At 45.2% G+C, this 15,000-nt stretch overlaps 1 protein-coding gene across 1 annotated transcript in view; it reads left to right on the top strand.

Moving 5' to 3' along the window:
- The window catches only part of scn1lab (sodium channel, voltage-gated, type I like, alpha b), a 37,694-nt gene that overhangs the window by 8,124 nt on the left and 14,570 nt on the right, over positions 1-15,000 (top strand). Inside the window, exons 8-16 of the mRNA XM_062527452.1 lie at positions 909-1,050; positions 1,508-1,714; positions 5,911-6,240; positions 7,072-7,419; positions 7,973-8,096; positions 8,419-8,657; positions 9,177-9,350; positions 9,804-10,160; positions 10,852-11,403. Coding sequence (XP_062383436.1) covers positions 909-1,050; positions 1,508-1,714; positions 5,911-6,240; positions 7,072-7,419; positions 7,973-8,096; positions 8,419-8,657; positions 9,177-9,350; positions 9,804-10,160; positions 10,852-11,403 — 2,473 coding nt within the window. The remainder of the gene's footprint in view (positions 1-908; positions 1,051-1,507; positions 1,715-5,910; positions 6,241-7,071; positions 7,420-7,972; positions 8,097-8,418; positions 8,658-9,176; positions 9,351-9,803; positions 10,161-10,851; positions 11,404-15,000) is intronic.

Genomic DNA, 15,000 nt, shown 5'->3' on the forward strand with positions numbered 1-15,000 from the left:
GGGCATAGATCAGAATTTCATGTATGCTAATATCTTGCTTCTATAGAGTTAGGAATGTGAATTTTGGGCACGGATTCATGAACCTCAACCCCTTCTGACCACTTCAGGTACATTTTTAGCATTTTTTAGCATTCCAGTCTGGAGACTTTCTATCAGGTGTGCCCCTCTGGTTTATTCTCCTGATGTTGGCCGGTTGCTACGCACGCTCTACCTTGACAACACATTAGCCAGCCAGCTGAACCAAATCCTGATTTGTGCTAACGACGATCAGATCAGCTGGGGTAACTTAATGAGAGCAGTGACATATTTCCATTTCTCCATTGATATTTTTTTATTAAATTCTTTGAAAGTGTACATGCTTTGAGTGTGTTATTTTCCATATTAGAATTAATAAATGTAGAAGGCTTGAAAGAGCAGCAAGATTATTTTGGAACATCATCAAGCAACTGATAGCAATTGCATTGGTGATCGGGTGCTTGATTTTATACACCTGTGGAAAGGGACCTGATGAAACCCATGAATACATCAATGGCATGCCTCTTTATGCAGAGGAAGTGATCCCCATTTTGCACCCATAGACATGAACTACAACGAAGTATCTTGCTCCGCCTTAAGGATCTTTGCTTAATCTGTAGGTGCTTCTCAACATGCCTCCTCGATCCTCAATGCTCGATCCTCGAGGGGGCGTTCCCACTGATCTATAACTAACACTGGATAGACTATCCCATTGTTTTCGCCCCATCATTCTTTATGTCGATCAGTGAGGATTGAGGCCCGAGGAGCGAGGGAGGATGTATAAAAGCCCAAATGAGAGGCACCCTCAGATTCTGATTAGAGAGTTACCACTGTCATGTTGTCTCTGATTGGCTGTTTGAATCTTTTCTTGGCTCTGATTGGCTGTCCTGCAGGCAGTGCCCAGAGGGCTTTTCGTGCATCAAGGCGGGTCGGAACCCGAACTACGGCTACACCAGCTTCGACACCTTCAGCTGGGCCTTCCTGTCTCTCTTCCGCCTCATGACGCAGGACTACTGGGAGAACCTCTATCAGCAGGTCAGCTTCTAGAAGCTTCTATTATAGAATGCGGTGCCCAACTCAGATGGCACTGTATCTGAGTAGCCCCACTGTAATGATACTGCATCCATAATGGCAGTCTAGATGTTCCTTCCGGGTCTAGATTGTCTAGAAGTTTCTAGAGCTGAGCTCCACATACAGCTTGATTGGCTCCGTGGTCTAGTCACTGTAGACTGGTTGCACCTGTCTTACCTCTGTTTAGTTCAATTCCATTATTAGTTCCATTCAGCATATTTCAATTCAATTCAATTCAAATGAACTTTTCCCTTCGAAATGTGTGTGTGTGTGTGTGTGTGTGTCTGTGTCTGTGTGTCTGTGCACGTGTGTGTGTGTGTGTGTGTGTGTGTGTGTGTGTGTGTGTGTGTGTGTCTGTGTGTGTGTGTCTGTGCCTGTGGTCTGTGCACGTGTGTGTGTGTGTGTGTGTGTGTGTGTCCAGACCCTCCGTGTGGCGGGGAAGCCCTACATGATCTTCTTCGTGCTGGTGATCTTCCTGGGCTCGTTCTACCTGGTCAACCTGATCCTGGCTGTGGTGGCCATGGCCTACGACGAGCAGAACCAGGCCACCATCGAGGAGGCGCAGCAGAAGGAGGAGGAGTTCCAGGCCATGCTGGAGCAGCTCAAGAGACAGCAGGAGGAGGCGCAGGTGTGTGTGCGCACACAAACACACACACACACGCACACACACACACACACAGACACACACACGCATGCACGCACGCACGCACACAGACGCACACACGCACACACAGACAAACATACACACACAAACACACACACACACACACACACGCATACACACACACACACACACAGACACACAGACACACATATACACACACACACGCACACACCCACACATAAGCAAACATGTATACACACAGTCACATACTGTAGTGTACATACCCACAAATAAAGTGGACGCACACCTGCAATAGACTCATATACATAATACGTAAGGGATAATGTATAGAACATTCCGGTCATTATCGGAAAATAAGTCCCGACAGGATGATTAGAAACCAGACGTGCAGCAGAGGGGTTTTGCTTCATCCTGAAAGGACTTATTTTCCGATAATGACCGGCGTTCTACACATTATACCTTACGTATTATAGTCATGGTGGTTCTATACATACAAAACGAGAAAAGAAACTTAACTCAATGTGTCTTTAGCAATGACTTGGCTACCATTTCCTGGCTTCCGCCAACAAAATAAATAGTTCGCCACACATCAGTTGACAGTTATTGTAGGTGTTGCCTGGCAACGTACTTACCAGCTGAGTTTCACCTTCAATGAAATCCCATTGCAACCAGCGAACGGATTTGTTGCGGATTGATATGAAAGACGTAAATTAAAAGCACAAACCCTGTTGCCATTGACAGTGGTCATTACACACTTTGCCACGGTCATTATACAGATTTAATGAACTTTGGGAAATCCCATTCAAGTCAATGGAGCGTTCTACTTGCATTGTGAAGAGCCGTATAATAAAATTCAAGATTGCATAACTGTATGATAATAATAGTAAGGTCAGCAGCTGAGGTGAAGGAATAATGTACACTTTCTTCAGAGTTGTATAACAGAGTGACTGTTGACTATGGGAGTTTGCTTGGTAAATGGTTGTGATGTGATTTCTAAAGGTCAGTACAGTTGATGTTATTCTGCTTTAGGAGAGATGTGATCTCCTGGCTGTGGAGTAGGTGGTACATGTGCATGTACTGCATGTCTTTGCATAGATATTTACACCAAAACGCGTGCTTATTATGCATGCATGCGTGCACACACACACACACACACACACACACACACACACCACATCACACACACACACACACACACACACACACACACACACACACACACACACACACACACACACACCACACCACACACAACTCTCACACTCTCTCTCACACACACACACACACCACACACACACACACACACACACACACACACACACACACACACACACACACACAGCTTAGTTCAACAAGTCCTGCATGACCAAGCCACACCCTGTTCTATTGTACCTTCATCTCCTCTTCTAGACTCATTCTTTTTGTCTTCTTTTCCTGTCCCTCCCTCACTCTCATATTACCCCATGTAGCTCTCCGCCATCATTTCCTTTTTGCCTTTTCCTCCAATCTACTGCAGTTCTCTTTTTTCTCCTCTCCTCTCTTCTCCTGTCCTCCTTTTCATCCGTCCATCCCTGCACTTGGTGCTAAAGGAAAGCTCCGAGCTCGCCGTTGCCGTGGAAACAAATAACGAGGCAGAAAGTGTGTTCTCGCTCAGGGTAAACACTGAAATGAGAGTGAGTGAGACCAGAGTGAGAGTGAGAGAGAGAGAGAGAGAGAGAATTAGGGAGATGAATATATAGAGAAAGAGAACAGAGAAAGATTAAAAGAGGAATGTAGTGTATATTTTCCTGTATAGATTAACACAGCACATACATGTAAAACATAAAGACTGAGAGTGAGAGTAATATGGGGAAAAAGAGATAAAGGTTAAAAAGAAAGAGTAAAAAAAACATTTGATACAGTATATTTCAGCAAAGAATATATAATACGGAAATAATAAGATTGAGATGATTTTCTGGTGTAACTGTAGCCTGAAGGCACACAGCACACGGCTGGCGATGTGACGTGACGGTCAAATTCTGTTATGTGATCACCCATCAATTCAGTGCAGATACACTGACCAGAAAGCTGTTTTATAATATGACGTATAAAACTGCCCTGAAAAATAGAAAGGGTCCAATTAGAACGATGTGACGGCAGCGGTTTGCCCTGTCGTTCCACTTGCGGTGTGTGTTCACCTTAGTAGATTCTGTTCCATTTTGCCAGTCATCTGCCATAAATTGCCGTTGCATCACAGGCCGTGTGTGTAGGGCTTACAGTAACTGCTACACTAGCATCTGCTGTCTCCATAGCAATGCATTGCATTGTTCAAAAAAGTCAACTGCTTAAAAGCTAATTATAACTTAGGCTAACTGAAGAAAGCTGAAAGAAAGCTAAGATCAAACAAAAAAAAACCCTTAGAAATGGATTACAGTAAAAGATTGCAAACTGACTGCATTAGATCACAATGACAGACACCCCATCAGAAAAGCAACACTGCTCACACTCCACCACTCTGCAGTCAACTGATCCAGGGCAGCCATGCATCTGTGTCAACGTCTCAAAACCACAAAATTCATGCTGGAACTGAAACCCAAACACATACCAGCTACGCAACAGTGGTAACAAAAACACCCAAAGCCACTAAACCAACAGAGCCAGATTAGAGACATGCTGGCCTTGATCTGTTAAAATTGTACAGGACATTTTTTTTTCTATTTATTTTTTCATCTTTATTGTTTTTATGTTTATAATACTTCCTTAGTTGGTTCCACTTGTAAAAATGTCCAAAGCAATACAAACCACTATGCCATTAAGCGTAATTAGCTGAAATGTATAATGATTATATTCCTCTACTTTTGGGTTAAAGACATTAGATCCTCAACTAGAAATGCAATTCCAAGGAATTACCAGTGCATGAAAATGCAAAAAAAAATATAGATAGATAATGTAGATATGGCTACTAAGGTATAGCTAGGGTAAACATGGTGGTTGCATAGTTTAAAGAGAGTTGATAGTGTTTAGGTAGACATTTTAAAGCTTAAACATTCCTGTTCTAACTTAACTAATGATTTCTAAAAGGTATTCTAAAATGTTAACTATGCTAACAATGATAACCAGGTTGATTGGTTTACTTGGCTAATGATTTCTAGCAGTAATGCTAAAAATGTTAACTATGCTAACAATGCTAACTATGCTAACAATGCTAACCACGTTGATTAGCTAACTTAGCTAATCATTTTTAGCAGTTATGTTAAAAATGCTAACTATGCTAACAATGTTAACTATGCTAACCATGCTAACTAGCTAACTTGGTACTGAGGACTTTTATTTTGAAACATTTGTTGATGGGGTATCCATGGCTGCCACTATCAGGAATAAAGAAGTCACTGTAGTAAAATCATGTTGGTTGCTATGGAAACGGTCATAAACGCTTAATTTTGATGGTTGCTATGTTGGTTGCTAGGTGCATGGAGGTCTCATGTAGTTGACTGGAGGCATAGTTGATGATAACTGACAGTTGGAATGGTTGAACAGTTAAATAGTTGAGTAGTTTCAATGGTTAAATGATTTAATAGTGTATTATTGCAGTGAGGACTTTTATTTTGAAACAGTTGTGGAAAGAGGAAACAGTTAACAGGATATGTAGTCTTCACAGAGAGATTGTATGCTTAAAGCCTGAGAGAGAGAGGGCTGCTGCAGGTGGGGCTGGCCACCTGGCATAAGATTCTAATTGCTTAATGATCCGATTGTGATGTCATAGAGGCCAATGTTAAGTCTATGGGGAAATTTGTAATAGTTTTTAATTTATAGTTTAAAAAGTATAAAAGTTACAAAGTTGAAAAATACTTAGCAGCCTTCCCCTATTTAAGACCTACGTTGCGACGTTTGAATGAAGTTTCTAAGTTAAACGGTTCAAGCTGAATAGAAAAAATGAATTTGATCAGCGGAATAATAAGAAGAAGAAGAAGCCTTGGAAGAACAGTACAGTGCATTTTCATGCACTGTAATTAAAGATCTCAGGACAGATTGTCCTCGTAACTACGAAGAATTGAAAATGTGTGTGTGAGTGTAGGCCCTATGTGTGTGTGTATGCACGTGTGACCCTAAGACTGGTTACCCCTGACGACCGCGCTCACCAACCCTCTTCCCTCCCTCTCTCCCCCTCCGTGTCTTTGCTGTGCGATGCTGATTGGCTGGCGGACTTGACGGACGGGCAGCTTGCGGCGGCGGCGACCACGGGCGAGAGTGGCGACTACAGCGCCAGCTGCGGCTGCCGGCGGCCCCCGTCGGAGGAGAGCTCGTCGGGCGGCGGCTCGCGCCTCAGCTCCAAGAGCGCCAAGGAGCGTCGCAACCGCCGCAAGAAGCGGAGGCAGCGCGAGGAGCAGGAGGAGGAAGAGGAGGAGGAGGAGGAGGAGGAAGAGGCCGAGAAGATGGACGCCGAGAAGTTCCACAAGTCGGCGTCGGAGGACAGTATCAAATCCTCCTTCCGCTTCTCCATCGACGCCAACCGGCTCTCCTACGATAAGAAGTGCTCGACACCCAACCAGGTGAGGGGGAACCACCTGAGCTACTCTGGGGGGTAGTGTCTGAGGGGTCATCCCTATGTTCCCTGGGTTCTATCTTCCCCGGTTTTCTCCAAAAGGGTCCTATGTTCCCCAGTTGCAATACATAACGGGAAACATAGGACCAAAGATCCTTCATTACTACCTATGTACCCTGGGTCCTATGTTCCCCACTTTGAATGGGACTAGGGAACATAGGACCCTTTTTTTGGACATTTTACTGTAAAAAGGGTCCTATGTTACCCACTTTGTATGGGACCAGGGAACATAGGACCCTTTTTTTTGGACATTTTAAAAAGGGTCCTATGTTCCCCGCTTTTTCCAAAAAGGGTCCTATCAGAGAGGGTTAAAGCATCATTGCTCTTTGCCAGAGTATCTTGCAGACACAATGCAAATTGTCCTCTGGCAAGAACTCTGGATTTCTAGGGTAACAATAGATACAGTAGTTTATAGAGAAAATCCGGCACACTGTCCTTATATTTTCTCTATAAAGTGTCACTGGTAACCTTTACCTTATCCAACGGACCTGTCCCCACAAAGAGGTGTGGAGAAGCATTTTTCGACTAAGTGCTACAATAGATAGTCATGAGGCCACATGAATTTAAGCCTTTGATGACTGAACTCTCCTACGAGTTTGGGAGAAGTGCGGCAGTGTTTTGATTCAGATTTCTTTCATCTGCCCACCGACTACTTCACTGACTACTCTCCTTCACTCTTTACGTTCCTGTTCCTCCGTGTCTCCATTTCTCTTCTTCTCTCCATCACTCTCATCTCTATCTCTCCCTCCCTCTCTCTCTCTCTCTCTCCGTCTCTCAGTCTCTCCTGAGCATCTCGCGCGCCTCCCTCTTTTCCCCGCGCCGGACGAGCCGAGCGAGCCTCTTCAGCTTCCGGGGCCGGGCGCGCGACTTTGGCTCGGAGAACGACTTCGCCGACGACGAGCACAGCACGTTCGAGGACAGCGAGAGCCGGCGCGGGTCGCTCTTCGTCCCGCGGCGCCCCGCCGACCGCCGAGGCTCCAACGTCAGCCAGCGCAGCCTGGGGGCACCGCGCATCCGCCTGCCTGCCAACGGGAAGATGCACTGCACCGTCGACTGCAACGGCGTGGTGTCGCTGGTCGGGGGCACGTCCGTGCCAACCTCGCCCGTCGGCAGGTTGCTTCCGGAGGTGAGCGTAGAACACACACACACACAAGAACACACACACACACAGACACACACACAAACAGATACACACACACACACACACACACACACACACACACACCTAGAGATCACTGCATGCACACCACCCACCTGCCCGCCTCCACACTCTCCTTCCCCTTTGAAGCAGCAGTCTGCACCTCACTGTCAGCATGATGCAATGGCAGCGTGACTCAGCTAAACTGCAGTCTGCCTTGCCTCTCAGACAAAGAGGGGAGACGCAACAAGGCCCACGCACACATACTGTATACCCACACACTCACACACACACATCCTGTTTTCCTCTGTCATCACTCCTTCTATCTTCCTCTCACTATACCTCTCATCTCTTCACACTATCATACTTCTCTATCTCTCTATCCATCCCTTACTGTCTATTCCTTCCTACCCTCACGCCTCCTCCATCTCTCTTCATGCATCTCCTTCTATCTATCCTTTCACCATTTTGTTCTCTTTCTCCAACCATCTCTCACGTCTATCCCTTCCCCTCATCTCTCTCCATCTCTCTCTGTCTGCAGGGCACCACCACTGAGTCGGATGTGAGGAAGAAGCGGTCCGGCTCTCACCAACTCTCTCTGGACGACACTGTGGCCAGGCAGAGGGCTATGAGCGTGGCCAGCATTCTCACCAACACCATGGAGGGTAGGAAGAGGCTTCTACACCTGCACACATGTACCTGGAATCTAGAATCTAGTGATGACAAATCTGTCAAGTCTTTAGGATAAAGCTCTTGTATTTGAGCTGAAGTTTATTCTGACATTGCTGATAATAATTCACCAGATGTAGCAATATGTTTACTTGTACAGTATAGTTACCTAAAATGAAAGCAACAATTGAATATAACATTTTTGAAAATAAATATAAAATATCTTATATACTTGGGTTGGCGTCACCTACTTGGATTCACCCGTATCTACTCATCACTAATTGATTTTGGAGGCCATGTTTTGTCAATGCTCTTCAGAACTGGAAGAGTCTCGTCAGAAGTGCCCCCCTTGCTGGTACAAGTTTGCCAACACCTTCTTGATCTGGGACTGCTGCCAGGGGTGGCTGAAGATCAAGGAGGTGGTCAACATGGTGGTGATGGACCCGTTTGTGGACCTGGCTATCACTATCTGCATTGTGCTCAACACACTCTTCATGGCCATGGAGCACTATCCCATGACCAAGGAGTTCAACGATGTCCTCTCCGTGGGAAACCTGGTAGGCTGGACATGCACAATACCTTTGGGATCCTTAAAGGGGCTATTAGTTGGATTGGAGTTGCCTTTAACGCACCATGCATCCACTGTAGCTAGCAGGTGACCAGACATGCCCGGTTTCACTAAAATTAGCTAGTGCTGGGCTGTCTCTTTAGTAAGTGCCACTCTGTACCACGTGTGGTGCTATATTAAATATAATACAAGTCAATGGAAGAGTGCCATACAGTAGTTAAGGTGACCAGATGTCCGAGATCAAAACCGGGGACATTCTCAATTTGACTATCTATCTGATTGAAATACTGTACATACAAGTGTAATCTACAAAAAACGGGGACATACAGTAGGTAGTTTTTCTGTATTTTCCCGGAGACAACCAAAACCGAGGACTGTCATCTGAAACTGGGGACTCCTGGTCACCCTATAATAGAGGGCAAAACTATCATGGGAATGATGAAGGATTAGCTGGAATTCCAGTCCTCAAAAAACAAACCAATGGAACGCATGTGTTCTGTTTGTTCAGGTGTTCACTGGCATCTTCACAGCTGAGATGTGCTTCAAGGTCATCGCTCTCGACCCCTACTACTATTTCCAGGAAGGCTGGAACATCTTTGATGGCATCATCGTCAGCCTGAGCTTGATGGAGTTGGGTCTGGCTAATGTGGAGGGTCTTTCTGTTTTACGGTCCTTCAGATTGGTAAGAGAGCCTTAAGCAGCATTCGCACCAAGAAAGATAATGATAACTATAGCCATAACAATAAAAGCCTTAAGAACGATAAGAAAATTCTCTCCTCGTGTTAATGAATGTGATGGCTAGAATATATATAATCGTTCTTCATGTTGTTATCGTTATAGTTTATGTGTGAACGTTGTCATTCATATTAACGAGAGCAATATTTATTAATAGTTATCGTTATAGTTATCATTCTTGGTGTGAACGGCCCTTTAGATTTTAGTTCTATCGATTTCATTTTTCTTATCAGTTCTTCAACCAATGCGTTTACTCTGACTACATGACTTGTTGACAAACATGATATAGACACGTGTAGAATTTACAGGCCTCTAAAGAATCAGTGATAAAGACTGATTAGTTTTAGGATTAAACATGTAAACAATGTATAATTTGTCTTCTCATCCACCTCCACCCTAGCTAAGGGTATTTAAGCTGGCCAAGTCCTGGCCCACCCTCAACATGCTCATCAAGATCATCGGCAACTCGGTGGGTGCCCTGGGCAACTTGACCCTTGTCCTGGCCATCATCGTCTTCATCTTCGCCGTGGTTGGCATGCAGCTGTTTGGCAAGAGCTACCGCGACTGCGTGTGCAAGATCTCGTCCGACTGCGAGCTGCCCCGCTGGCACATGAACGACTTCTTCCACTCCTTCCTCATCGTGTTCCGCGTGCTGTGCGGCGAGTGGATCGAGACCATGTGGGACTGCATGGAGGTGGCCGGCCAGACCATGTGCATCATTGTCTTCATGCTGGTCATGGTCATCGGGAACCTGGTGGTAGGATTCGGTTGTTTTGATTTGGCCCTCCACTATCTGTTTCCGAAGTGTTTTCCTGAAGTGTTTTCCTGATCCTAATCCATCTCTCTCCCACACATGCCATATCAATCACTCTTATATCGCTAACTAAAGCCAAAAAGCTACAAAAGCATTTTAAATCCTTTTTTTAGCGTATGAGGGCTGTGGTGATAGATTCTGTTTATCCCCAAAAGACAAAAAAAAACAAAAACAAAACAAAAAAAATAATTTGCTGTGTTCTGAGTTCATTTATTTTTTTCCTGACTAACCCTTCAAATGGCTCCATTCTAAAGCTGGTTTCATTATGAAGGCACATAACCTCCATTAAGGTGATGGTGCAGACAAAGGCACTTTGATGGAGGCAATGTGTCCTTTGTTCTGAAACTAAATTATGTCCTCACTGATTGTGATGGTGAACCTTTTATGCTTACATGGAGGGATTTAATGGGGCTCTCTGGTCTGGCTCTGCTGAGCTTCTGTTGTCTGTAGAAAATATTTGTTCTGCTTTATTTGTTTGTTATTGGTTTGTTTATTTGTTTGTACCTGATATGGTTGAAGTGTGATCATGATCGGTGCCCTTTCTCAGGTGATTCTGATCTGTCTCTGATCTGGTCCTGATACGTTTGCTTCTGTTTTTGTTCCACCTGGTTCTGATCCGTTCGTGGTCCCGTAGGTTCTAAACCTCTTTCTGGCCTTGCTGCTGAGCTCGTTCAGCGCCGACAACCTGGCGGCGACGGACGACGACAGCGAGATGAACAACCTGCAGATCGCCGTGGGCCGCATCCACAGCGGCATCGCCTTCATCAAGGCGGCCATGCGGCAGTTCCTGCAGAGCCTGTGCCTGAGCGCGGGGGGCAAGCCGGGGGCGCTGGATGAGGAGAAGCCCCTGGACGACCTCCACAGCGACGTGGACAAGGAGAACTGCCTGATCAATCACACCAGCCTGGTGGTCAGCGTGGGCGTCGGTGTCGGAGCGGGCGGGGAACTCACCAAGGACTTCTTGAAGACGGAGAGCGGAGGCGGCGGCGGTGGTGGCCACGTCACCACGGGCAACGGGGTGGACGGGCGGGGTGGTTATGGGATGGAGGAGGGCGACTACACGTCGTTCATCCACAACCCGAGTCTGACCGTCACTGTGCCCATCGCGGTCGGCGAGTCCGACTTCGAGAACCTGAACACGGAGGACTTCAGCAGCGACTCCTCGGACGTCGAGGGAAGCAAAGAGGTACGTGCACTTTCTTTCTTTTTTTCTCTCTTTTTGTTTTCTCTCTTCCTACAGTATCTGTTTTTAGTGCTCTTCTTCTAACGTTTCCTCAATGTTTCATATAGGTTTTAATTTGTTGTCAACACAGATGCAAGCTTCCTATTGCTGTTTTTATTTTGGACATGTTAGAGCATTAGGGCGGTGGCTGTTTGTGTGTGTGTGTGTGTGTGTGTGTGCGTGCGTGCGTTTGTGCGTGTGTGTGTATGTGTGTGTGTCTGTATATGGGTGTGTGGGTGTATGTGTGCGTGGGCCTTGTTGCGTCTCCCCTCTTTGTCTGAGAGGCAAGGCAGACTGCAGTTTAGCTGAGTCACGCTGCCATTGCATCATGCTGACAGTGAGGTGCAGACTGCTGCTTCAAAGGGGAAGGAGAGTGTGGGGGTGGGTAGGTGGGTGGGTGGTGCATGCAGCGATCTTTAGGTGTGTGTGTGTATGTGTGTGTGTGTGTGTGTGTGTGTGTGTGTGTGTGTGTGTGTGTGTGTGTGTGTGTGTGTGTGTGTGTGTGTGTGTGTGTGTGTGTGTGTGCGAATGTTTGTGTCGCTCTTTGTGTTCCCCTGGGAGTGTGTGTGTGTGTGTAAGGAGAGAGAGAGGCCTGGGGGAACCACTGCAGACCCAGTGCCATGCACAAGGTGATCTCATTAGGTCAACACAAGCTAACAGCTAATGTCTGTGTTACACAGATGACTGAGCACAGACACACTCAGCTCAGCGTGTCTACAGTATGAGTGGTCTGGTTGAAGAGACGTGTTAAATTCAGCATCCATGCCCTTGCATATGAGACAGGGAAAAACAGAGACAGGCAAAGAGATGTGGTTTGTGTGTGTGTGTGTGTGTATGTGTGTGTGTGTGTGTGTGTGTGTGTGTACGTACTGTGTGTGCGTGCGTGTCTGTGCATGTGAATATTTTACGTATGCCTATGTGCTGCGGATACATTTTTCTATCACCACGAATTCAGACCGCAGCCTGATCATTTCACCCAATCCTAGATCTGAAGCAAACGTCCTCAGACCTAATTGCACATTGCCTAATATAATGACACGGTAGCAGCCTCCGTGGCACCCCAGCTTAGCTGGAGCGCTAATTGCATACTGCTCATAAAGTTCAACACCACAGACTGTCCTAGCCAGACATCAGCCATCACCCACCCACAAACCCCCAGCAATGCTGAGCCTAAATTTATTGTGGTGCTGTGTGACAAATACACAAATAGAACAAGTTTTCCACAGTAGTCTAATTCTATTACAGTATGAGGGTTTTGCATAGGCCTTCTTGTAATTCAACCTGATATCATTGTGTCCACTATTACAGTATTTTGGGCTTTTGTAATGGTGCACTGATACACAAGATGATACAGCAGAAATGTTCATCTAACAATTACTGTCTAGCTTGTAGAATGGCACACTCAGTGTGTGTATGTGTGTGTGTGTGTGTGTGTGTGTGTGTGTGTGTGTGTGTGTGTTTGTGTGTGTGTGTACTTGTGCACTGTGTATGGGTTAATGTACTGTGTATGGTTTTAGAATACAGTATGTGTGTCTGTTCATGTAAATGTATATAGAATAGTGTGTGTGTGTGTGTGTGTGTGTGTGTGTGTGTGTGTGTGCGCGCATCTTAGTTACTTGGGTAGTATTATTGCTTTATAATGCAGTGAGTGAGGCTTGCATCTGCTGGTTTGACCTTAAATGCATGAAAACAACTATATGACAGTAAGTAAAACAAAAGAAAAAACAACAACGAAAATCAAACAGATGTTCTCTCCTGTATGATGTTTCCACCTCTGTGATGTTTTCCATGTTTGTGAAGTGTGTATCTCCTCTCTGTGTGTGTGCGTGTGTGTGTGTGTAACCTGTTATTGCAGCTTTGTCAGAGACGCAATCACGGGTCACAGTGACGAGACCCCTGTAAGCCCACTTTATTATCCGTATATATAACACTAACCATGGAGACTGCCAATCCCATCTACAGATTATCAAACCTCCTTGGTTTTGTTAAGCCTTTTTTATTTATTTCTTTATTTTTTCAGTTTGTTTGTTTTCTGTTTTTGTTTGGAACGATTGCCCATTGCCCCCTCTCTCTCTCTCTCTGCCTGTGCCCCTCCCCCCCAAAACCCCCCACCACCCTCTTCCTGTCTAGAACAGAGGCCGCTGTTCTTCAATTTGTTTGCATTTATTGGTTATTTGTTTGTTTTGTTTGTTTGTTTTCTCCCATTCCATTTGGGTTCGAGCATCGGGCTTCTTTGCAGAATGAATCACCATAATGAATGAGAAAGATTGCCCATCTCTCATCGGTAGTAGTGCAGATCCATCACCCACACCAATCGGTTGCTTTGGTAGAACGACTTCGGAATTTTATTTTACTTTCTTTCTTTCTCTCTTTCTTTCTTTCTTTCTTTCTCTCTTCCTTTCTTTCTTTCTTTCTTTCCATCCTTCTTTCTGTCTTTGTTTTAAAAGAAGAACTTGACTGATCAGAGAGAAAAGGGTTGAGGAGGTAGAGATGAAGAAAAAGATAGAGGAGGATGACTGAGAGAGTGAAGGAAGATTTTGTGAAGGAGTTGGCATCATAGATATTAGAAACCTAGATACCACATTGTCCGTTGAGTTCTGTTGGTGGCGTACATCAATGCGGCTGCCATATTGGTGAGGGCAACACCTTACTGTCTACAGGCAACACTGGCCAGCAATCAGACACCTGTTTCTCCATTGATCTCCAGTGATTTGATTGTTGCCCCCACCACAAGGGCGGCGCTATTGACGTATGTTCTGGAGCCCAGTGCGGTGTCTACGTTTCTATGTCTATGGTTGGCATGATGGGCAATAGAGGAGAGGAAAGACTACATGTGTTTGGTCACGGCTAAGTAACAGAGTGTGTGAGACCCAGAGAGATCAGCTGATCTCCACCAGATGAGAGAAACATCAAGTCTGGCCTATGAATGTGCATTGTGATACGCAATGCAAGCGATATGATATCATAAATGATATATGTTTGTGATTATGATGGGATGTGGCCAGTTATCTTCAGTGTCCTTGGAAAAGTTCTCTTGGAAAAGTAGTTGTTGTTTTATGAGTAATGCATTTTTAGCCAGCTTCTGGTTGGGAAGAGTGAGCACCTGATCAAGATTGAAAAAGAATATGATAGCTAGGAAGCAAGTGGAGTCACGATGACATTCAACCATCCCCCTTGTATCATTGGCTTGCATTTGGAGGTTAATTGCATCATCGCTGACATCCGAATACCTCTTCTAAGGATGATGAAAGCACTTTGCTGGCATAATTGACTCAGAAATGAAACAAAACGACAGCGAGTATCTGATGACAAGATGGTGTTTAATAGTCATTTTTATCAGATCATTGAACTGCATCAGGCTTTATTTGTTTGGTGAGGGCTTGGATCTATCAGAGAACAGCAGTGGCAGAATGATATTTTGTTCATTTGCTTGTTCATTTATTTGTTATTTGCAGCCCAGAGGTGTGCACCTGCCATGTTTTTTTGTTTTCTTTATAACGAAACGCCAATTGATCAATGGCCAATTGACAATCAATAACACATTTGCCACTGACTCCAATG

This window comes from Sardina pilchardus, chromosome 23, assembly GCF_963854185.1.
Source record: "Sardina pilchardus chromosome 23, fSarPil1.1, whole genome shotgun sequence".
Classification (NCBI taxonomy): Eukaryota; Metazoa; Chordata; class Actinopteri; order Clupeiformes; family Clupeidae; genus Sardina; species Sardina pilchardus.